We start from the raw sequence: 23753 nt of genomic DNA, 5'->3' as shown, positions 1-23753 counted from the left end.
GAGATGACAGGAGGAGAGAAATTAGAAACAGTGAGTTCAGTCCTACTGAGGAAATTTGCTAAAAATGTCAATGGAGAAACAGGGTGGTAACCAAAGGAGAAAGAGTGAAAGAATTTTTGTGTTTGCTTTGTGTTATTTTTCCTGTCTTAAAAACAAAGTATTTAAGAATTTGTGTGTTGATGAGAATAATTCAATAGAGTGGGGGGAAACTGGAGAGGAAAGACTGCATGGAAAATTGTGGCCCAGATTCTGAGCAAACTGAAAGGAAGGGGATCTTGCATAGAGGTGGGATGGTTAGCCTTAGATAGCAGAGAAAACTCATCTTTGGTACTAGGAAGGAAGGCAATGGTAAGTGTTTAGATGCTTGTAGGTTCAAAGCTTTTGGTAGATTCCTTCTGACTGTCTCAGATTTCCTATTGAATTAGGAAGCAAAGTCATCATTTGGCAGAGAAGACAGGAGAGGACAGGATGGGGATTTCGGGGAAAGGGAAAATATGAAATTGATATATAGAAGAGAAGCAGGGTGAATGATGGGAAGCCCCAAGGACCACTTAAGATTTGTGATGAATTTCAAGAGAACTCAATCAGCATAAGGGTGTGAGGTCTTCCAGCTCTGCAGGCATGAGCAGGAAAAGAAGTATATTAAACAAGATTGTAGATTTTCTAAATGAATAAAACAAGAGAGGTAAAAGTGTTGAGAGTTCATGAAAGAGAGTGAATATAGTGTTTGACCATGGAATTTAAGCTTGGTCTGGAAAGGAGATCAACAACAAAGTGAGAGACACTTTAGGTGTGAGGAAGGAGAGATTGATAAAAGAACTAAGTATTCATCTTCATAGTAAGAAACAAGTAAATATCTAAAACTATAAATAAATCACTAAGTGATAGTGTAGACATATTATTTAGAGATATGAATATAACACATCTGTTTAGGTATAGATTCAAAAACTTAAAATCTTTCCCAGAATTTCCCACAAAGAAATTTTGAAAAAAAAAAATCTACTTCTCTCTGAATAAGAATGAGAAGATCCATAAATAAGGATCTTTATTGCTGCATTGTTTAAAAGCACAAAATACCAAAAATATTCTGAAATGATCAAATAGAGTACTTTCCTAGAAATACAATCCATAATGTTACAGATAATAAATCCTTTCAGTAATTTCATTGTAACTAGAGAAATGGAGACAAATTACCTGATTAATGGCTCCCAACATCTCAGCCCTACTGGCCACTCGTGTTGTGCACTGGCTGAGGAATGTTATACTCTTCTCCAGCTTCTTAATGATTTCCTGGGCCTGGCTGTCATCTTCACAAAGAGATGTTAGAGACTGCACAGAAAGTAACGTATTAGAAAGTATCAAACCCAAGTATTCAGCAAGTGATTCTAACTGCTGACTATGTTGTAAATGCAGGTGACTCTACTAACTCTGTGGAAGGTGAAAAGCAGCAGTAAAGACAAATAATGAATGCTACTGAAATATTATGATCTTTGTTGGCTATCAAGTAGACCTATGGAGGTGTTCATAAAATCTGTTATACAATTTTGATCTCCTCCACTTTAACTTCCCAAATTTGCCACCCTTCATGTGTGTTTATATCTTTCTTCTACAATTAATGGGATGGGATATAATTAATTGGCAGTGGTAAAGAAATTATTCCTATAAATGAATGCACTATATGAAGAACATAGTTTGAACTTTTAAGAAAAGTAGTAAAAATATACTCAAATTATACTTGACTCTGACCACTATATTTGCCCTTCCATTGATGACAAGGTGAGCCTAGGCTGGTTAGGTAAGTAGGCCTTTATTGCCTTATGAATATTTATCTCAAACCTGTGCCATTGATCTAAGATGATGGCTTTCCTAAAGCTTTCCTGATGGAAAGCCATTTGTCTCACTGTCCATACAAGTCAAATCAATTAACAAATCAATATAATCTCTATCAAAACCCCAATGGATTTTTTTTTTTTTGCAGAAACAGAAAAATTCATCCTGAAATTCATATGGCATCTTAAAGGACTCTGAAGAGCAAAACAATTTTGAAAACAAAAGTACAAAGCTAAAGGTACCCCAGGTCTTGGTTTCAAAGTACATTACAAAGCTACAGTAACTGAAACAGTATGGTATTGGCATAAAGACAGACCGATAGAACAGAACAGCAGGCCCAGAAATAAACCTACACACGATCAAATGGTCATATGGTCAAATGATCTTTGACAAGGGTGCCAAGACTACAAAATGGAGAAAGAATAGTCTCTTTAATAAATGATGCTGGAAAACTGCAAAACAGTAAAGTTGGACTCTTATTTTACACTATATAAAAAAATCAATCCAAAATGGATGGAAGACCCCAAACTATATAGTGCCGGAAAATAACTCTAGAAGAAAACCATAGCGGAAGAGCTTCCTGACAATGGAGTTGGCAATGATTTCTTGAATATGATACCAAAAGCATAGACAACAAAAGCAAAAGTAGACAAAGAGCACTACATCCAACTTACAAGCTTCTGTGCCTCAAAGGACATAATCAACAGAATGAAGAGGCAACCCACGAAATGGGAGAAAATATTTGCAAATCATATCTATTACTTTAATTTTGGCAAAGGACTTGAATAGACATGCTCCAAAGATGATACACAAATGACCTGTAAGCATACGAAAGATGCTTCAAATACTAATCATCAGAAATGCAAGTCAAAACCACAATGAGATAATCACCTTGCACCTATGAGAATAGCTACTATCAGAAATCAGAAAATAACATGTTGGCCAAGATATAGAGAAATTGGAACCTTGGTACATTGTTAGTAGGACTGTAAAATGGTGTAACCACTGTGCAAAACAGTATGTTGGCTCCTCAAAAACTTAAGAAATAGAACTCGACATGATCCAGCAATCCAACATCTGGGCATATTTCTAAAGGAATTGAAAGCAGGGTCTTGAAGAGATATTTGCACACCAATATCATAGCAAAAATGTTCAATGTTCACAACAGTCAAGAGGTGGAAGCAACTCACATGTCCATCAATAAACAAATGGATAAATAAAATGTGGTCTATGCATACAATGGAATATTGTATTCAGCTTTAAAGGAAGGAAATCCTGCCACATGCTACAACATGGGTGAACTCTGAGGACATTATGTTAAGAAAAATAAGCCAGTTACAAAAAGACAAATACTGTATGAGTCCACTTACATAAGCTATCTAAAGTAGTCAAATTCACAGAAACAGAAAATAGGATGGTGATTACCAGGGGCTGAGAGAAAGAGAAAGGGGGAGTAGTTTAATGGACATAGAGTTTCAGTAAGCAAGATGAGAAAGTTCTGAAGCTCTGTTTCATAACAATGTGAATATACTCAACACTACTAAGGTACACTTAAAATTGTTATTATGGTAAATTTTATATTATGTGTTTTTCAAACCACAATAAAAACAGAACATGGTTTTCTTTACTTTTCTTTTTCAAAAACTAGCCATTTTAATTTTCCAACCCATCTGTTATTTATGGTGACTTCACAAAATAGAAGAATATAGTAGCTATTACATTTCTGTGTACCTTCCAGAAGGGTCTGCCCATTATCTAACAAGACTGAAATCAGTCACCATCTTCTTTTATCAGTTAATTCAATGGAAATGCCCTTTGGATTATCTTCTTTGAAGCTTAAAAGTGTTTTCTGCTTATTCTTCTACCTGAAATCTATTTGAAGATCTAGAGAGATGGCAGAAGATTCACATAACTGCTTTAAACACATTTGTTTTACTGCTTACACCCTTCTATTGGTGAGCCTTTTATCTTAGCTTGATTGTGACTTCTTACCTCCTATTTAATTCACATTTGAGTCAGACAGGGTTTGGTACCTGGTGATAGTTTTAGTTATACAAATAAACTCATGAAGTTTTGAAAACTTTATTAATAATATAACAAACCTATAGTTCCCAAATGTTAGGGTTCTTACCTCTAACAGTTTTAAACAGTTAGTGATTTCTTTCTTCAGATTTTCTTCAGCCAAGTCACGGGATCTTTCTTCAAGCTTCACTCTTTTCTCCAAGGTGAACCAGTCGCATTTAAATCCCAAAGATAATCTGAGAAATTCGGCCTATTGTCAAAATAATGTGAAGGTGAGGGGAGAACGTTGGATATAGTCAAATATGTTAGCTTAATACCAAATTACACTGAAGCATATCTTTCTTCTCCCCGTGACATAATGCTAGCATGCATGGGCTTTACCTGTACTTTGTCATGGCCAAGCCAAAGACAACACACGTAGGACAGCTTATGAAAAAGCAAAGCATACAGGGACTGTAGGCCAGTGATTCTGAAACACTTTTTTTATTAAAGAAAAAAATATTTGCTTGAAACTTACCTCTACCTCCTTCTCATTAGCAGAAGTGCTACAGAATAAGAGAAAGAACTTATTCAAACATAGTTCAACAGGAATGCAAAAAATGTGAGCATGCTGTAAGAGGAAGAACTTACTTGTCACTTTGTTTAAAGTTAACTGACTTCACAGGAAGAGAGGAAAGAGCAGCACCTATTAAAGATGATAGAACCGTATTTGGTTAAAAAGGATTAATAGCTAAGGGCACATTCAACCAAATGTTGTTATGTCCTTGCTCCAATAAACAAAGGCATTTCATTGACATAGGTCTGAGAAGCTTGCCAGCTAATAATGCATGCGTGCATCCTCAGTCGCTCAGTCATGTCTGACACTGTGTGATCCCATGGACTGTGGCCCACCAGGCTTCTCGGTCCATGGGATTCTCCAGGCAAGAACACTGGAGTGGGTAGACATTTCCTCCTCCAGGGGATCTTGCCAACCCAGGAACTGAACCTTTGTCTCCTGCATTGGCAGGCAGATCCTTCACCACTGAGCCACCTGGGATGTCTCTCAGCTAATAATACATCTGCTTAAATATTAATATAAGATAATGTTGTGCTACGTTATGCTTTGGGGATTATGATGATGTTAAAATTAGTGGCTCACATTAGATGTCTCAGAGTCAAGGGACAGCCCAGTTTGTTCTTCCTGTATTTGAATGTTTATTTAATTTGATTCCATGGTTAAACACATACCTTCCTCTGGTACCCTGGTCCTCCTACATATCAAGGGTTTGAAAGCAGCAACAACAAGGAGAGTAATGATTCTAGTAGTAGAAATAATATTAATAGTATAATAATAATAATAGTAACAATAACAGTAAGAATGATTGTTGTTGTTGTTCAGTGGCTAAGTCATGTCTGACTCGTTGCAACCCCATGGACTGCAGCACTCCAGGCTTCCCTATCCTTCACTATCTCCTCGAGTTTTCTCAAACTCATGTCCACTGAATCAATGATGTTATCTAACTATCTTATCCTCTGTCACCCCGTTCTCCTCTTTCCTTCAATCTTTCCCAGCATCAGGCCTTTTCCAATGAGTCAGCTCTTCACATCAGGTAGCCAGTATAAATATGACATCCCAATTATTTCCCACAGGTTTACTATAGGCCAGTCCCAGAACAAGACTCTTTACACATATTAATGATACTCTTCACTATTTTGCAAAGAACACAATATTAGTTATTAAGGGCATTAGATGAGTTGAAAAAACCTAGTTTAAATCCTAGCTTTTGTGGACAAAGAATGTCACCTGTCATTTCAGTAAACAAAAGATGTTGTTGCCATCAAGCCATCAGAGTTTTAAGATGGAGAAAAGCAGGATATTGGTCCTAGACAGTTAAGGTACATAACAAAGGAATGATTGTAATAAGTCCAAACTCTTGTATCTTCCCATGCACAGAAAAGTGCTAAATTCATTAACTTGAGATGTCTGGGTTTTTTACAATTAGCAGTAGTCTTTCCATGTTGGATGGCCTGGTGGTTTTTTGTTGTTTTGTTTCTTGGCAAACTCCTATATATCCTGTCTCTTCCTTTACCTGTTTGGAGCAGTTCCTCAGAGCTGAGAAGCTATATCCCAGGCTTAAGTCCTTAATAAATCTACCAGATAAAATGTAATTCTCAAAGTTTAGGTTGTGCTTTTTTTTTCAGTCAACACTTTGATCCTTATAACTAAGTTACTTGGAACAAGTAGTCACAACTTCATCAAACCATCCACAAAATAAGAATGATTTTTCTATTTTTCTATAGAAGTTTTTATGAGAACTTTCATCAGGCACTTTTCTAAGTGCTTTTTACATCGTTTACTCAATCCTCACAGCCAGCCTTCTGTGGTAGGTTCTCTTCTTACCTACAGTTTATATGCTATGAAACTGAATCACAGCTTACCTATTTCAAACAGGCATTGGGGAGAACTAGATGGAAGTATGCACATAAAGAATTTTGCGTAGTACTTAGCACAGTCTATTCATAAAGAGTACATTGATTTTTGAAAGTGAAAGTCGCTCAGTCATGTCCAACTCTTTGTGACCCCATGGACTATACTGTCCATGGGATTCTCAGGCCAGAATACTGGAGTGGGTAGTTATTCCCTTTTCCAGGGTAACTTCTCAACTCAGGGATTGAACCCAGGTCTGCCACATTGTAGGCAGATTCTTTACCAGCTGAGCCACCAGGGAAGCCCAAGAATACTGGAGTGGGTAGCCTATCTCTTCTAAAGAGGATCTTCCTGACCCAGGAATCAAATAGGGGTCTCCTGCACTGCAGGCAGATTCTTTACCAGCTGAGCTACCAAGGAAATGGCACCCCACTCCAGTATTCTTGCCTGGAGAATCCCATGGACAGAGGTGCCTGGGGGGCTACAGTCCATGGGGTCATAAGAGTCGGACACGACTGAGCGACTAAACCACCACCACATTGTTTTTTACTCATCATTTCCACTTTGCAAATGAGGAAATTAAGACTCAGGTTAAACAACTTTCCAAAGTCACAGCAAGTAAGAGTGACTGAGCATAGTGTTTGATTTCCAAAGGCGGAACTCTATCCACTGTTCCATCTTAACAGGAAGATGGGGAGAGAAGCAAATTAACACTCATTCTTTAAATACTGGCTTATTTGCTTTTAGATGGGGCAATAAAAAAAATCTTAGATTAGAGCTGCTGAGAATTCACTACTAACATTGGCATTTTTAAAATATTTATTTATTTGGCTACATGGTGTATTAGTGGTAGCACACAGGGTCTTCGATCTTCCTTAAGGCATACAGTATGTTTAGTTGAGGCATGTAAACTCTTAGCTGTGCCATGTGGGATCTAGTTCCCTGACCAGGAATTGAACCCAGGCCCACTGCACTGGGAGTGTGGAGTTTTGGCCACTGATCTTCAGGGAAGTCCCAACATTGGCACAGTTTTTAATTCACAATAGGGCACTAGTTATTACCAGACCTTTAGGCTTAACAGGCAATGCAATGTAAATATGGCATTCTGAAAATGATACAAATTGAATTAAAATTAGTTCTATTTGGCTGGTCTTATCTACAGATGCAGAGTTATAGGGGGCTTCCCAGGTGGCTCAGACGGTAAAGAATCTGCCTGCAATGCAGGAGACTCAGGTTCAGTCCCTGGGTCAGGAAGATCCCCTGGAGAAGAAAATGGCAACCCACTCCAGTATTCTTGTCTGAAGAATCCCATGGACAGAGGAGCCTGGTAGGTAATAGTCCACGGGGTCACAAAGAGTTGGCTTACCATTTCTTTACTGAGAAAGATCTCTCCCATAAAACCTACCAGCAGGGAATAAAAGTTAATGAGGGGGGTTGGAAGAGAACATTCCTTACCTCCTGCAGCACATTCTTTTCTGTGCTCATCTATTGTTTCTGGTTCCTTTTTGGCTTCCTAAAAACATAAGGAGATTTTATTGCTGTACATAGAGTGGAAATCCTTCATATCCAATCATTTCTTGGCTTCCTGTCCTCTCCCGCCCTACCCTGTTCAAAAACAAAATATGCCATGAACTGTGTTAGGGATTAAGAAAAGAGGACTGGCTCCAAGGGGGTTTCCAGTCTAGTTGAGGCATAAAGAACCAGAAATACCTGAAAAGCTGCAAATGTGATACCAATTACCACAAAGAAGACTAGGATTAAGTGCCTGCCAAATGAGATACAAATATATGCTTTGCAAAGGGAGGAGAGAGACATATGGCTTAAGAAGCATGGAATGTCTCTGCAGGCAAAGAACAAGTTGGAGCTTGAGGGAGAGGCGGGACTGAATGAATGAAAAGGAAGTGGTAATCTAGGACTTTCACATCCAGCATTCCCAATGGGTTGTTGGGGAAATTTTGACAAAATAACTGCCAAAATGAGACTCAGATGTAGGGAATGGACATGTGGATACAGGGGTAGAAGGGGAGAGTGGGATGATTGGGAGATTAGGACAGACATATATACAGTAAAATAGATCGTGTAAAATAGATTGCCAGTGGAAGGAATCTGCGGTATAACACAGGGAGCTTAACTCAGTGCTCTGTGATGACCTAGGAGGTGCGATGGAGAAGGAGTGGGAGGGAGGTCTAAGAGGGAAGGGATCTATGTATGTATACAGCTGATTCATTTTATTGTACAGCAGAAACTAACAGAACATTGTAAAGCAATTATACTTCAAAAAAATATATATTGTGCTATGTTTGGCTTTTACTCCATCTGAATATACTCTAAGGTCACTGACCAACTGTCCTACAAAGGCATCTACACAATAAGGAGTTGTACTCTACTGCCTGGGGAAATCTAAAGGAGAGACTATAGGTTACAATTATTTTCAGATAATTATTATTCAAGATTCTCAAAATTTTTCCATATCTCCTTATTTTGGCCAAGACAGATTTCCTTTGTAGGGCCCTGGATACCACATCATATCATTTTTGGACAATTGAAACTAAGATTTTGACAAAATATAACAAATGCAATCATGCAGGTAAAACACTGGATCATTTGTATCAATATTTACACAATCTTAATTTTTTTTAATCCTCTCTTAATCCTATGATGTCTTCCGGTCATGTCATTTTCCTCTTCTTCTGTGCTTCCTGGCTATGCTTCTTCTGGGAAGAGTTGGCCACTGTTGGCCACTGTTGAAGAGTTGTTCCAGTTCTTCATTTCCCATTTGTGATCTGTGAACTACTCTGCCCCTGCACCCAACACCCCTAGGAACGTGCCCTCCCCAGTTATCAGTGACCTCCCTACTGCCAAACCCAATGAATAATTTCCAGTCAGTATCTTACTTAAGCTCACTGTAGCATCTAAAATGATCTAGAATCCCCTCCTTGAAGGTGTTCAGCCCTTGGCTTCCCTTTCCTGATGTCCCCCAATCACTACAATAGCTCCTTCCCATCTCCTTTACCACTGGCCTCCTCTTATTTGACACTGGAATCATCAAGAGTCCATTATCCTCTGTTCTCTCTCTCTGCCTGCTCTCCTTTCTTGGGAAATCTCATCCACATGCTTGGTTTTTTTGCTGGTAACTCACAAATATGTCTCTGTCCCCAAAGTCCTATTGATGAGTTTATGAATATAGCTTATCTATAAAATCTCCTTACAGGGTGTTGATGATATCACATATCAACCTGAAACTTGACTTATTTCAAATTAATTAAATTTACCCCACAAATTCTTCTTACTCTTTCCTACTCTCATGTTGTTCTACTCATTCTGTAGGTTAAGCTGTAAACCTGAGTATTTACCTTTTCCCAGGCACCTGATTATCAGTCACTATGTACTGTGAATGTTATTCCGTAAATATCTCTCAAATAAGTCTCATTTTTTTCATTATCACTAAATTCATACTATCTTCATATCTTGCCTGAATTATTCCAATAACATTCTAACCAGTCCCCTACTTCCATTACTACATTTTCTAATCCATTATTTAAGTTTTTTTTCTTTTTGAAATGAGAAAAAAAAAGTGTTTTCTCAAAAGACTACTATGAAAGACTGCTGCTGTTGCTGCTGCTGCTGCTGTCACTTCAGTCGTGTCCGACTGTGTGTGACCCCATAGACGGCAGCCCACCAGGCTCCCCCATCCCTGGGATTCTCCAGGCAAGAACACTGGAGTGGGTTGCCATTTCCTTCTCCAATGCATGAAAGTGAAAAGTGAAAGTGAAGTCGCTCAGTTGTGTCCGACTCTTCACAACCCCATGGACTGCAGCCCACCAGGCTCCTCCATCCATGGGATTTTCCAGGCAAGAGTACTGGAATGGGGTGCCATTGCCTTCTCCAACTTGAAAGACTAGAGGATTTGAATTTTCCTCTGTCCAATTTTTAATAAGAGGCAACTATTTTGGTCATGTCTGCTAGCTAACACTACACTTTAGGTATAATGTATATTACAAAGAATTATTCCAAACCACATATCCAATTACTCTACTCCCTTTAGCATAAAATTTTTATCTCATTACTTCAAATGTATACATGTCACAACCTTCTCTCAACCTGGGTTATTAATAGTTACACGAGTCTCTGTTTCTTATAATCAAATAGGCTGAACTAAATCAGTTAGTTTAACTGCAGTCTAATTACTGAGTAATTGTATGTTTCCTCCCTTAATTATAGAATATTTTTAAGACAGGTATCACTTTTATTTAGCCTTATTTATTAATGCATTCATTTATGTAAGAGGACTTTAGAGATAGATATTTAGCTTGTTTCCAGTAGACCTTTAATGGATAAATGAGTTAACAAATGCAAGAATGAATGAAAGAAAAACCAGTGTGGAGTCAGGAGGTCCTACCTCTGACTCTACTGCATGACCCTGGATGCTCTGGCTTCAACTTCTTCATCTATAAAATATTGCTATAACTAACTTCTATGAACCTCATAATATTTTGAAAGGATAAATTGAAATAATGCTTTTAAGAGTACTTTGCAAACTTAAAGGGGCAGTTCTACCATTGTAATGTATCATGACTTTTATTGTTAACACGTATATATTACCTGAATCAACATGCTTTTTTCTTCAGTCACAGAGCCTTGCAGTTCAATGTTTTCAGGAGCTGGACTTCCACCTGTAAGAAGGAGGAAATACACCAAACATTGTGGGGCAAGGAGGGTTACAAGGGAAAGAGGAAGAAATAGTGAGGGCGGCAATGTGGGCAGACACCTAAGTGGAACGGGTTTAATATGTGTTCCCAAATAAGCTAGCCATGTAAAATTTCTTAAATGAATATTTGTATAAATCATTATCAAGTACATTATAGTACAAATAAATACAAGGAAATTACAAAAAGGAATGGCATAAATTAAAAGTGCGAATACAAATACATCTGCCATACAAATGTGCCATACTTGTATGGCCTTCAAATAATAGGGTTTTTAAACTATTTTTTAAGGCTGATGCTGCTTGTTTAATCAAACACATTACTAGTGTACTTGTAGAAACAGAATGAAAGAAGGATGAACAATTACTTAGTTGTTGTTGCTTAGTCACTAAATCCTGCCCAACTAGTTTGCTACTCCATGGACTGTAGCCTGCCAGTCTGCTGGAGTGGGTTGCCATTTCCTTCTCCAGGGCATCTTCCTGATCCAGGGACTGGACCTGCATCTCCTGCACTGGCAGGTAGATTCTTTACCACTGAGCCAGCTAAGCTGGCTCTTCCCTTACCAGGGTAGCTAGCTTTTTTAAAATAACTTGACAAACATGTTTTAAAAAATTACATATGCAGGCCTGATAACAAAGTATGATATCCTTCCAAAACACAGGATTTTTCTAAGTAAAATGTCATCAAACTAAGAAAAAGAGATGCACTTTTAATTTATGCCATTCCTTTTTGTAATTTCCCTGTATTTATTTGTACTGTAATGTACTTGATAATGATTTTCATCTTGACCCATTGTCCTGAATTTAGTTCAGTCCAGACACAAAGGTCAACAACAATAGTTAGATTTTGTTTCTTTCAAGAAAACAGAATAACTAAAGGATGTACTCAATTTTTAAAATTTATATGGAAATAAGAACAAAATGGTAACCACTATCTTCAAAGACATAAAAATCTTCCCTATGGAAATTTTATATTTAAAAATATTTTAAGGCTGATAGTAGATTGATATGGTCTATAAATCAAAAGTATAAGATGTTTTTCAGTGAAAATTTTCTCTCCCATCATGCCCACCAGAAAGCCAGTTTCCTGACTCGTAGACAATGTTACTAATTTCTGTCTAGCTTTGTAGAGATATTTTATATATGTGTTATATGTACGAAAACTTTTTTCTATTTTTTTCACAAATATTTACATACAATACACAGTGCTTTGTACTCTAGTTCTTTTCCCTGAGAAACAATAGTTCTTTGATATTCTTCCAAGAAAAAAGTTCCCTTCTGTATATGTTTTACAAATATATATTAGTATTCCATTACTTGTATACGCCAAAATATGTTAGTCTTCTACTGATAGTTAACTTGTTTCCATTATTTGTTATTACAAACAATGCTGCAGTAAATAAACTTCCATATATGTCATATAGTATGTGTGCACTTAGATATACAGGAAAAATTCCCATAAACCAATTATTTTAGCATGGGATACATACATTTATGACCAACCTAGACAGCATATCAAAAAGCAGAGACATTACTTTGCCAACAAAGGTCCATCGAGTCAAAGCTATGGTTTTTCCAGTAGTCATGTATGGATGAGAGTTGGACTATAAAGAAAGCTGAGCACTGAAGAATTGATGCTTTTGAACTGTGGTGTTGGAGAAGACTCTTGAGAGTCCCTTGGACTGCAAGGAGATCCAACCAGTCCATTCTAAAGGAGACCAGTCCTGACTATTCACTGGAAGGACTGATGCTGAAGCTGAAACTCCAATACTTTGGCCACCTGATGCAAAGAGCTGACTCATTTGAAAAGACCCTGATGCTGGGAAAGACTGAAGACAGGAGGAGAAGGGGGTGACAGAGGATGAGATGGTTGGATGGCATCACCGACTCAATGGATATGAGTTTGAGTAAGCTCCAGGAGTTGGCAATGGACAGGGAGGCCTGGCGTGCTGCAGTACATGGGGTTGCAAAGAGTCGGACACAACTGAGCGACTGAACTGAACTGACATACATTTAAATTTTGGGTAGATATTGGCAAATTCCTCTCCATACTAATTATAATAATTTACATTCCTTGCAGCAATGGATGAGAATTGTTTTTCTTCCAACAATCTTACCAGAAGTGTGCAAACAAACTGTTCAGTCTTTGTCTACATGACAGATAAAAAATGGTATCCTGGTGTAGTTTTAATTAAAATTTTTCTTATTTGGTGTGAGATAGAATGTAGAGATATTCTTCAGTTAAATGAAGGAATGGATTCCTTTCTACAATTTTACAGCTCCTTTAACTTAGCACCTATATCTCAAATTTAATTGCCAATTTAACTTTCAATGAATTTTCCTTAACTGACATTTTAGGTAGAAATGGGAGCCTACATTTCCCAAGAGTATCAACTGTAGTGATACCTAACAGGAAATGGTTGAGAATAACCACTTTATTTTCAGACTCAAATGGCAGAAAAGGAGGATCTAATGCATTGTCTAGTTAATTTCTGCCTCCTGAGTGGACCATCACTAATTGGTCCATCCTTTTTTCTTTTAATATACAGTTTTTATTTTATTTAAAAAAATTTTTTGACCATGCTACATAGCACGCAGGATCTGAATTCCCCCACCAGGGAATGAACCATGGCCCCTGTAGTGTAAGCACGGAGTCTTAATCACTGGGCCACCAGAAAAGTCCTGGTCCATCCTTTTAACCTAGTAAATTCTAATGAGGATTCTGAGAATTTCCTAAGTAAGTGATTTCACAACTGCATCACAGCTGAGACTCAGGTGTGTCCAATAAATTTTGGCCATAAGGAGATATTTAAATCCCATTAAAATACATGGTAAGTTTTATTCTAAATATAGGGTTGGAAAAAGGTTGGTCACATTGTCATATATGAAGGCCATGGTCACCTGTTAAAGAGTTCTTTTCTTCAGACTATGTCTTCAAAATTCTTTTATAAGACAATATTACTCAGCCACTCATGATAGTTACTCCACTAGCTTCCAGGTTCGTTTCATGTTTTAGAATGGAAACTATGCTTGAACCCTTCAACAGCTTACCTGGGATCTCTGTCACAGCAGAAGCTGATCTTTTATCTTCCTCTTTCTCACAGAGTGGTTTACAGTCAAGGTCACCAGAAGCCATATGCAAAATTTCTGATCCAGAATCTATCAACAGGAAGAAACTAACAGCATGAATACTATGCAAAAGATTATTTGCTTATGTCCTTTTCACTTGTATACACCTCAGGAGATCACAAGATATCCAAGCTTATGGTTATAATATCAACATTCTAATTTTTTAAAGGAAGTTTTAAATAATATACCATTTATTGAAATAGAGTACAGCTTTCTGCATATGGGATCTTTAGTAGAATATCCTCCAGTTTTTTTCTGTTTCCTCATATTTATTTATTTTTCCCCCAAACTTTAAACTTTTCATTTTGCACTGGGGTATCGCTGATTAACCATGTTGTGATAGTTTCAGGTGAAAGGTGAACAGCAAAGGAACTCAGCCATACATATACAGGTATCCATTCTCCCCCAAACCTCGACCTCGCTCCCATCCAGGCTGGCACAAAACATTGAGCAGAGTTCCAATAGGTTCTTGTTCATTATCCATTTTCAATACAACAGATTAACAGTCTTATATTTTTTCTAATCTACTTACCACTTGAAGTTACAGTACTCTCTGTGGATGAAGTGTGACCAGGAGATGGTAGGATGGAATATTCCCTGTCAAAAGAGTAGAAGTAGTATTTTTGGAGTGTTGGGTCCAAAGAATTCTCTTAGAAATTATGGAATATGCATCCAAATTCACATACAGAAACAAACAGGCAAACCTGGATTGGGGCTGGCTCTCAGAACATAAGTATTCAACACCATTCTCCTTAAAGGAAAAAAAAAAAGAGAGAGAGAAATAAGTTTAACAATTTGACATTTTCCATTCCAGAGAGGTTGTGTTAAGCAAATATTTTCATACAGTTTTAAATGAACCCATATTTGCTTTGCTCTTTTGGAGAGGATATGGGACTGTGATGCCATAGGGCAGATGGATGTACATACTTACTCAAAGCTGTACTTTCAAAAATAAAGTCCAATTTTAACTATACTTGCAAGTCCAATATTGAAAGAAAATATAAAATCTTGGGCAAAACAAATTCTAATCTTAAAGGGCAGACAGTTTCTATCATGAACTTAAATTTTCTTTAAACAGAACTAAGTGGGCATTCTACGTGGGCATGAAACAACATTTCTATTTATGGAACTATTACTCAACCTAAAACTTTTGACCTGTTGATTTAAAAATGGTTCTCAATTTTCTAGCTAGATCCATAACACATTTAAAGTTTATCCAAGTCTCAAAGTTCTGAGGGATTATATCTACATCAGCTCCTCTTACTTGGGGCTCAAAAAGAGCTTTAACACAATTGTGGTCCTCCCCACCCCCAAAAAAGTTGTGGTCCCAGTATGCCAGGGCAAGTATTTGAAAGTCTCATTTGAGCTTTGTAATCCCCATCAGGCTCCTAGTTTGGAGGGAACTTTAGGAGATTAGGTTTACTCATTCTCTTTCAAAAAATAAAGAAAGCAGTGGGAATATAAATTCACTTTTTGCTGTTGTTATTTAGTCGCTAAGTCATGTCCAACTCTTTGCAACCCCATGGACTGCATCCTGCCAGGCGCCTCTGTCCTTGGGATTTCCCAGACAAGAATACTGGAGTGGGTAACCATTTCCTTCTCCAGGGGATGTTCCCAACCCAGGGATCAAGCCCATATGTTCTGTTTGGCAGGCAGATGCTTTACCACTGAGCTACCTGGGAAGCCCTAGATTCACTTATTCTCTTTCAAAAAATACAGTGGGAACACGGGTTCCTCTTTAATAAAAAGTTTTACTAATAAATATATTTTTTTATTATTTGATTTATTTAGAAAAACAAATAAGAATTTAATAAATTAAATCTGAAATCACTTGGACATATCCAAAATCTGCACAGACAATGCAAAAATAAAGATATTTAAATTTCCATAATCAAACATAGAACTTCTTATTAGGTGTCACAACATACAATAGGTTTCAACAGAGGGTTGCTGTATATCATATACCATATTGAGAATCTATCCAAGAAAAGATTGACTTCACAGAAAGGTAAAGGTTTCATAAGAGTTTGCTGAATATATAGTTAGCCAATACAAAAAACAATAGCTTACATCTGTACAGCACACTACAATTTATTAAGCCCTTTTATATACCATCTCATTTAATTCACTCCACAACCTTATGCAATATATTTTAATGAGATTAAAAAAAAAAAAAGATTTACTTATTTCAGGTGAGGAAAGCAAAGCCAATGAATAAAGTAATTTCCCAGAAGCATTCAGAATGGTAGTGCCAGCCTCTAAACTGTCTGAACAATCAGACTAAATATAGTGTCCTCTTCACTGTAAACAGAACTGTTTCTGAAATACCCTAAGGCTATTGGAGAGGCAAAGACTTTCCGTTGATTGTCTTTGACTTATAAATGATTTGAATATAAACTTTCAACATGTTCACCTCATATGTTAAGAAAACTCCACAATCAAACCTGCAAACAAGAATTTACACCTAACCCCCTCACACTGGGAAAGACTGAAGGCAGGAGGAGAAGGGGGCGACAGAGGATGAGATGGTTGAATCACATCACTGACTCAATGGACATGAGTTTGGGCAAACTCTGGGAGATAGTGAAGGACAGGGAAGCCTGGCGTGCTGCAGTCCATGGGGTCGCAAAGAGTGGGACACAATTTAGTGACTGAACAATAATAACAACAACGTGTATATGTAAATGTTAGGCAATCTTCTCTTTTATTTCATTTTGTCCCTGCTTTAAACATGTTTGTGTCAGACTTTATGTGACTGAAGTCCCTTGTGGCACCAGTTTAATTCAATAACTTTCAACAAAGGCCTAGTTTGTGCCAGAAACAGCCTTTCATTGTTTCTGGAACAAAACTGGAAGCCTGAAAGAGACCAGAAACACAGTCCTTGTCCCAGAGGAACTCATAGGCCAGTCAAAAAGACAAATATGCAGAACAAATACTTCATAAATTATAAGCAGCGTTGCAAAGAGGAAAGTACGCACAGAACAGAGTAGGAAAATATGTGCATTAAATTTTGAAGAGAAATTGTACCTTATATACCATTGGTAGTTAAATGATATTGGCTCTGTCCTTGAGCTATTTAAATATATTGTACTAGTAATTATTATATGCTTATTTAACTATCTACCAATACATATGTAAGAAAATGAAGCTGTAAAATAGGAAAAATTTAAACATTCTTCAGTTTCATTGAGTATCCTCCATAAAAATCAATGAGCATTGAGTCCTTAATAATAATAATAAAAAAAATCAGGCCCATTTAACACTTTATAACATAGAAATCTATTATTATATGTGACTTGAAATAGCACTTATTACTGTGTTATAAATAATAATAATAATATATGCAATAATTATACTGCACTAACTAAAAACCTAAGTTTGTCAGGAAAAATTCCTTTTTATACCAATCAGGCATGAAACTTTATATTTGAATTTAAGAGGTGTGAAAGAGAATGTAGCTATTTTCTATTGAATTAAACTGCTTTCCAATATTAAAGGAAAGAGAAAACATTATTTCTATAAATTTTTTTCTAAAAATTCTAATTATTTAAAATCAAAATAATAAGTACAGTAAAAATACATTATGTTAAAATGAGTCTCATCTGTCATAATGCTCTGTGTAAAGCCCTTCTTTTATCCTCATTTTTATGTGAAACTGGTAAACATAAAATATTTATTGATTAAGTAAGTAACAATTCTGTGATTTTGGATCCACATTAAGTATTTAGTAGCTATATATTACTACATTGTTCTCTTGCAAAGATATTGGATATTACTAGATATTAGTCCCAATTCATGAAGCATTATAAATCTCACTGATCAAAAAAACAACCTAATATACAACATACCTCAATCCTAGATTTTCATATATTCAGCTAACAATTTTTTCCTCCTTAGAAGAAGAGCCAAACAAAAGAAGGAGATTTTTATTTTTCCAAATTTAGAGTTATAGTTAATGAAAGTTGGAGATATAGCCCCTCAGGGTGTCTGTGTGTGAAATGGGGGGTGAAAAATAACTCAGCAAACACTTTCTACAATTATGCTCTTTTCTCCCAGTTTCAAAAGGTGCCCCTATTCAAACCAGTTTCTTGAGCCCACAGGAAAACCTAACACACACAACTGCAGGATCTAGACAGATTATAAAAAAAGATAATTTACTGGATATATCTTAAAACCAAGGAAAATCAAGAAACTGACTACATGCAAGAAAGAGAAAGCTCAGAAGAGAGAGACTTACTTACAGCACAAGATTGGCTCACATCAATGAGTCTAACACATGCTGACAGCCTAGAGCAGGAAGCATGTTCTTCCTGTTCAAGCCATTCAAATAGGAACCTGCATAACATTTACATGAAAATCTGTGGTGCAGCCCATTTGCTTTTGACAGTAAAAGTCTAATGTAGGGTAAGGGTGGGGTAGCCAACGCACTTATGGAACAAAGCGAGGTATTCTCCCACGGACTGGGTCAGTAAATGTAAGACACATACACACACATTCCCCCTCTCACTTCAGCTTTCTCACATACATACGGCAGCATTAATATGCAGTTAGAAAATATGAAGAAATAGCTTCTAAGACATTGAAAGTGAAGTGAAAGTGTTAGTTGCTCAATCGTGTCCAACTCTTTGCCACCCCATGGACTGTAGCCCACCAGGCTCCTTTGTCCATGGAATTCTCCAGGCAAGAATACCGGAGAGGCTAGCCATTCCCTTCTCCAGGGATCTTCCCAACCCAGGGATCAATCTCCAGTCTCCTTCATTGCAGGCAGGTTCTTTACCATCTGAGCCACCAGGGAAGCGCTATCAGTATCAGTAAGGGCAATTAATAGGCCTAGATAATCTTCCAGGGTTACTCTTTTAGATGAAATGCTATTTTACCCATAGATTTTTATGATCAAAATCCCTTCCACTAAGAAACATTTGTGTTACCAGTGTAACTTTTACTTTTAGATCCATTTTAGACAATTGACACTACTCAAGTAAAGTAATATGATTTTGTGAGAAAAAAAAAAAAAAACCTGAACAAAAGGAGTCTATATAGACTTATTTGATTCTAACTTAAAAAAAAAATGCCCTTGACTTGGAGTCAAAGTTTCAATCTTCTAGAAAGAAAAGAATGTAAAATTGAACATCAAAAGATTATAACTGCTGTAACCTGCTGCTGCTGCTGCTGCTAAGTCGCTTCAGTCGTGTCCGACTCTGTGCGACCCCATAGACGGCAGCCCACCAGGCTCCCCTGTCCCTGGGATTCTCCAGGCAAGAACACTGGAGTGGGTTGCCATTTCCTTCTCCAATACAGGAAAGTGAAAAGTGAAAGTGAAGTTGCTCAGTCGTGTCCAACTCTTAGCAACCCCATGGACTGCAGCCCACCAGGCTCCTCCGTCTATGGGATCTTCCAGGCAAGAGTACTGGAGCCGGTTGCTACTGCCTTCTGCTATAACCTAAATAAAACTAATTCTTCACAAGTTTTTTTTTTTCCAGTTTCTAACTAAAAGGACACCACACCTTCAGACCTACAGGACACACCCACCACTTTGAGGTTCATTTGTAATATAGTTATCAGCCAACTTTTACATGTTCCAATTTTGCAACTGGCAATTTATTTATTCTCCAAGGTTATTAAAGCTGCACCCACACACAGCTTGAGAGAACAGGACAGACAATGGCCAAAAAATCTGAGATATTTTTAAATAGATTCTGTACTTTGCCTCATAAATCACCCTTTTCTAGTGATAGTACATCTGAGGCAAAAACATGTAATTACATGAAGGAGATCTCAAAAGGATAGCAAAACACTTAATATTTACTGTATACTTTTTTTTTTACCAGTCAAATGGAAAACAAAAATTCATCTTCATATCCTTTAACCTATATCCTCTGAGCTTCATGCTATTGATAATCCTGATTTTGGGTGACAGTTACAGTTGCTATTTCCCGAGTGTTTACTATGAACCAGGTAGTTACAGTTGCTATTTCTCAAGTGTTTACTATGAATCAGGTACTTTAAAATGTTATAAAGAGTCTCGTTGAGGTAAAATCTAAGACTCAGGTAGGTAGAGGGGAGAATCAGTTTCATTTCATGGTGCTAAGTCTCTTCAGTCATGTCTGACTCTTTCGACCCCATGGACTGTAGCCCACCAGGCTCCTCTGTCCATGGGATTCTCCAGGCAAGAATACTGGAGTGAGTTGCCATGGCTTCTCCAGGGGATCTTCCCAACCCAGGGATCAAACCCTCATCTCTTACATCTCCTGCACTGATGGACTGGTTTTTTACCACTAGCACCACCTGGGAAGCTCCCCCAAAATTTTTCTGGTCATACTACATGGCATGCAGGATCTTATTTTCCTGACCAGGGACTGAACCTGCAACCCACTGAAGTAGTAAGGTAGAGTCTTAACCACTGGACCACCAGGGATGTCCCAGGATTTTCATGAACCATCTTAATTCTTGGAGTGTTGGGGGACACACACAGGTACCTAATCATGAATGCAGTTTTGCAAAGGCCCAGAAATCCTTTGGTTGCTATTCAGACTCAGTGTTGGGAGGAGTGAATAAGAAAAGAAAGATAGATTATAAGGAGAGACAACTTAGGCCTGAGAGAAATAGAAATTGCCAGGAGTGAGGAAGAATGCAGAAAGTTGGACTAAATAAACTGCTAGATCTAGCTGTGGGAGAGAGCAGCAAGCATCAACTCAGTGGGAGACTGTCCTGTTCTGCAGCACTGCTGGATTATCCATCTGTCTTGAAAAGCAAAGGATAATTTCAATAACTAAGTCACAAGCAGTCCACCGGACACTACAGTAGGATCCTTAAAGTGCTGGAACAAGAAGGAAGAGACTTCTCCCCACTGACCAGGGTGAGGAGATTACCAGAAGTCCAGACAGTGTTCTGAGGAGGTCAGCAGTGGGGCAGGCAGGGCCTGTGGCCAGTGGAGACGGCAAACAGAAAGGACTGCAGGGATGGGAGTGGTGAAACCACCTGCCTTCTCCAACAGTCTCTCAGGAGGTGAAGTCCCTTTCCCTGGGACCCACTGGTTGGTGAGGTCAGAAGGACATTGAGGTATACTGGTAGGCATCAGTATGAAAGGGTTAGTTGCTCAGTCGTGTACGACTCTTTGGGACCTGTTGGACTGTAGCCCACCAGGCTCCTCGGTCCATGGAGTTCTCCAGGTAAGAATACTGGAGTGAGTTGTCATTTCCTTCTCCAGGAGATCTTCCTGAACCAGGGATCAAACCAGGGTCTCTTGTATTGCAGGCAGATTCTTTACCGTTTGAACCACCAGGGAAGCCCAGGCATCAACACAGGTTCTTGGAAAAACAAATGTTCTTTTGTTTCATGTTGACCTCATGAAACAAAGAGAGCTTCCTCTTCATCAGCAAGTGAGGAGACAGAGCACTGAGATTTGTCTTTTCTCTAAATATGAACAGTTTGTTTCTCTAAACAAACCTGGTTTGTTTCCATGGACTGGTTAGACCAGAACTTAACAGTTGCAGATATATATAGGTATGTGTATATACATAATATATGTATATGTATGTGCAGATATATATATATGTGTGCGTGTATGCGTAATATATGTATGTGTATGTATTTGAATTCTCAGAAGAACTCTGCAAACTAATATCTCTGTTTCACAAGGGACGCCAGCAAACTGAAAGAGGTTGAGCCACTTGTCCAAGGTCACACAGATAATAAGTAACAGAGCCAGTTTAAAACCACACCTGCTTAATTCCAAAGCCTAGGCTATGTGGCTTGGAGAAGGCAATGGCAACCCACTCCAGTACTCTTGCCTGGAAAATCCCACGGGTGGAGGAGCCTGGTGGGCTGCAGTCCATGGGGTCTCGAAGAGTCGGACACGACTGAACGACTTCACTTTCACTTCTCACTTTCATGCATTGGAGAAGGAAATGGCAACCCACTCCAGTGTTCTTGCCTGGAGAATCCCAGGGACGGGGGAGCCTGGTGGGCTGCCATCTATGGGGTCACGCAGAGTCGGACACAACTGAAGTGACTTAGCAGCAGCATGCTATGTGGCTAAAAATTCTAAGTCACTATTGGGGAATATTTCAAATAAATGCAAAAGTAGACAGAATAGAACAGCTACCCTTGTGTACCTATTTTATAGATTCAACAGTTATCAACCTGTAGCCCATCTTGTTTCATCAACACTGTCACCCACTAAAACTACCCTGGCATTGTTTTGAAGTATGACTCAGGTACTGTAAAAATTTCTCTCATAAATATTTTAGTCTGAGCCTCTAAAAGACAAAGACTGGAAGTAATTTCTTTTTTTTCCCCTCTTAAAATATTCCAAATAAATAGATTTCACTGAGTCAGTAAAATAGCTCTGTTCTTCCCAAGAATGCCCCAAACTGGACCCCAAATTATGTTACTGAGATGTTCTTTTTGAGATGTTAATCGTGCTAGAGTCCTCTGCTCACCCCAAAATCCTCCTGTGAATACTGATGCTCATTCTTATCTCATACTGTGCTTTCTGCAAAAGAGGCTAGAATATAGCTATCTCTATGAATACAGGAGAGGAATAAAAAATAGTTCTCAGGAACACCAGTCGGAAAGCAATAGGGCAAGACTGTCAGGTCAACAAGTTCGCTGGGTGCTCACTCTCAATGTTTTAAATAGACCCTATAGCGGATACAAAATTGAAGAAGTAAACAGGCATTCACCAAATATTAATAGGATGGCTACCATATACCAAATCTATTCAGGATGCTAGGTGGACATTGGTTAATGGCCAAAGGCATTCTATACCAAGCTAATAACCTGATATGGGAAAACACAAAAGCAAACAAAGAACTACAATGTAACCAAAAATATAGACAAGAGGTACACAGTTACTGGGGTCTAAAAGAAAAGGGTAAACTTATTTTTTCCCAAGTGGGATAGTTGAGAAATGAAGAAACTGAGGTCTGAATGACAAGACTTTTCCACAATTGCAGAGAGGGAGAACCAGGGTAAACCCTCATCTCTCAACTTCTAATTCCTACTGATTTCGATCTCAAGAAGGAATAAAGAGGTCTTCCTTGGGCAGTCCAGTGCAGGGTGTTGGAGAGCTAAGATCCCACATGCCTCAGGACCAAAAAAAAAAAAAAAAAAAAGACCAAAACATAAAACAGAAGCGATACTGTGACAAAATAACAAAATTCAATAAAGACTTTAAAAATTTTCCACATTAAAAAAATCTTTAAAAAACAAGAAGATAAAGGACTAGGGATGCTTGACTGCAAATATTTCTATCACAAGAAAAGTCTTTGGAATGGGCCTTGACAGTCACATGGAATTTGATAAACGGAGGATTGTTAAGTGTTTGGGGCCGAGAAAACAGCTTTGTGTGATATATTCCGACGACGCAGACCACACGGCTCGGCTGACATTTAGGGACAACTATAAATAAGGCAGGGATGAGGAAAGGGTGGAAGGTTAAGACTGCAGTCAGATTAGAGAAAAGCCTGAATATCAGGGTAAGTGGCTTGTTATGAAGGTCCTCGAGAGGGATAAAATTCTGAAAGTTTGAAGCTGAAGAGTTAAGGAAACACGATTTATAGGTCACTGGGATGCACGTGGATTATATGCTTTGTAATTTTAATCTCATATTTAATTTTAATTCTTATTAATGAGAATGCTTTGACAAGCACTGTCTAA

The 23753-nt window shown here is 38.0% G+C and overlaps 1 protein-coding gene across 1 annotated transcript in view; it reads right to left on the bottom strand.

Moving 5' to 3' along the window:
• IRAG2 (inositol 1,4,5-triphosphate receptor associated 2) overlaps window positions 1-23753 on the bottom strand; it is a 53371-nt gene that overhangs the window by 13395 nt on the left and 16223 nt on the right. The window contains 9 exon segments of the mRNA XM_040234590.1: window positions 1195-1329; window positions 3962-4102; window positions 4370-4397; window positions 4483-4537; window positions 7715-7772; window positions 10862-10932; window positions 14016-14123; window positions 14626-14690; window positions 14798-14844. Coding sequence (XP_040090524.1) covers window positions 1195-1329; window positions 3962-4102; window positions 4370-4397; window positions 4483-4537; window positions 7715-7772; window positions 10862-10932; window positions 14016-14123; window positions 14626-14690; window positions 14798-14844 — 708 coding nt within the window.

This window comes from Oryx dammah, unplaced genomic scaffold (assembly GCF_014754425.2).
Source record: "Oryx dammah isolate SB20612 unplaced genomic scaffold, SCBI_Odam_1.1 HiC_scaffold_29, whole genome shotgun sequence".
Lineage (NCBI taxonomy): Eukaryota > Metazoa > Chordata > Mammalia > Artiodactyla > Bovidae > Oryx > Oryx dammah.
The sequence above is the reverse complement of the archived record's forward strand: the minus strand, read 5'-3'. Positions and strand labels throughout refer to the sequence as shown.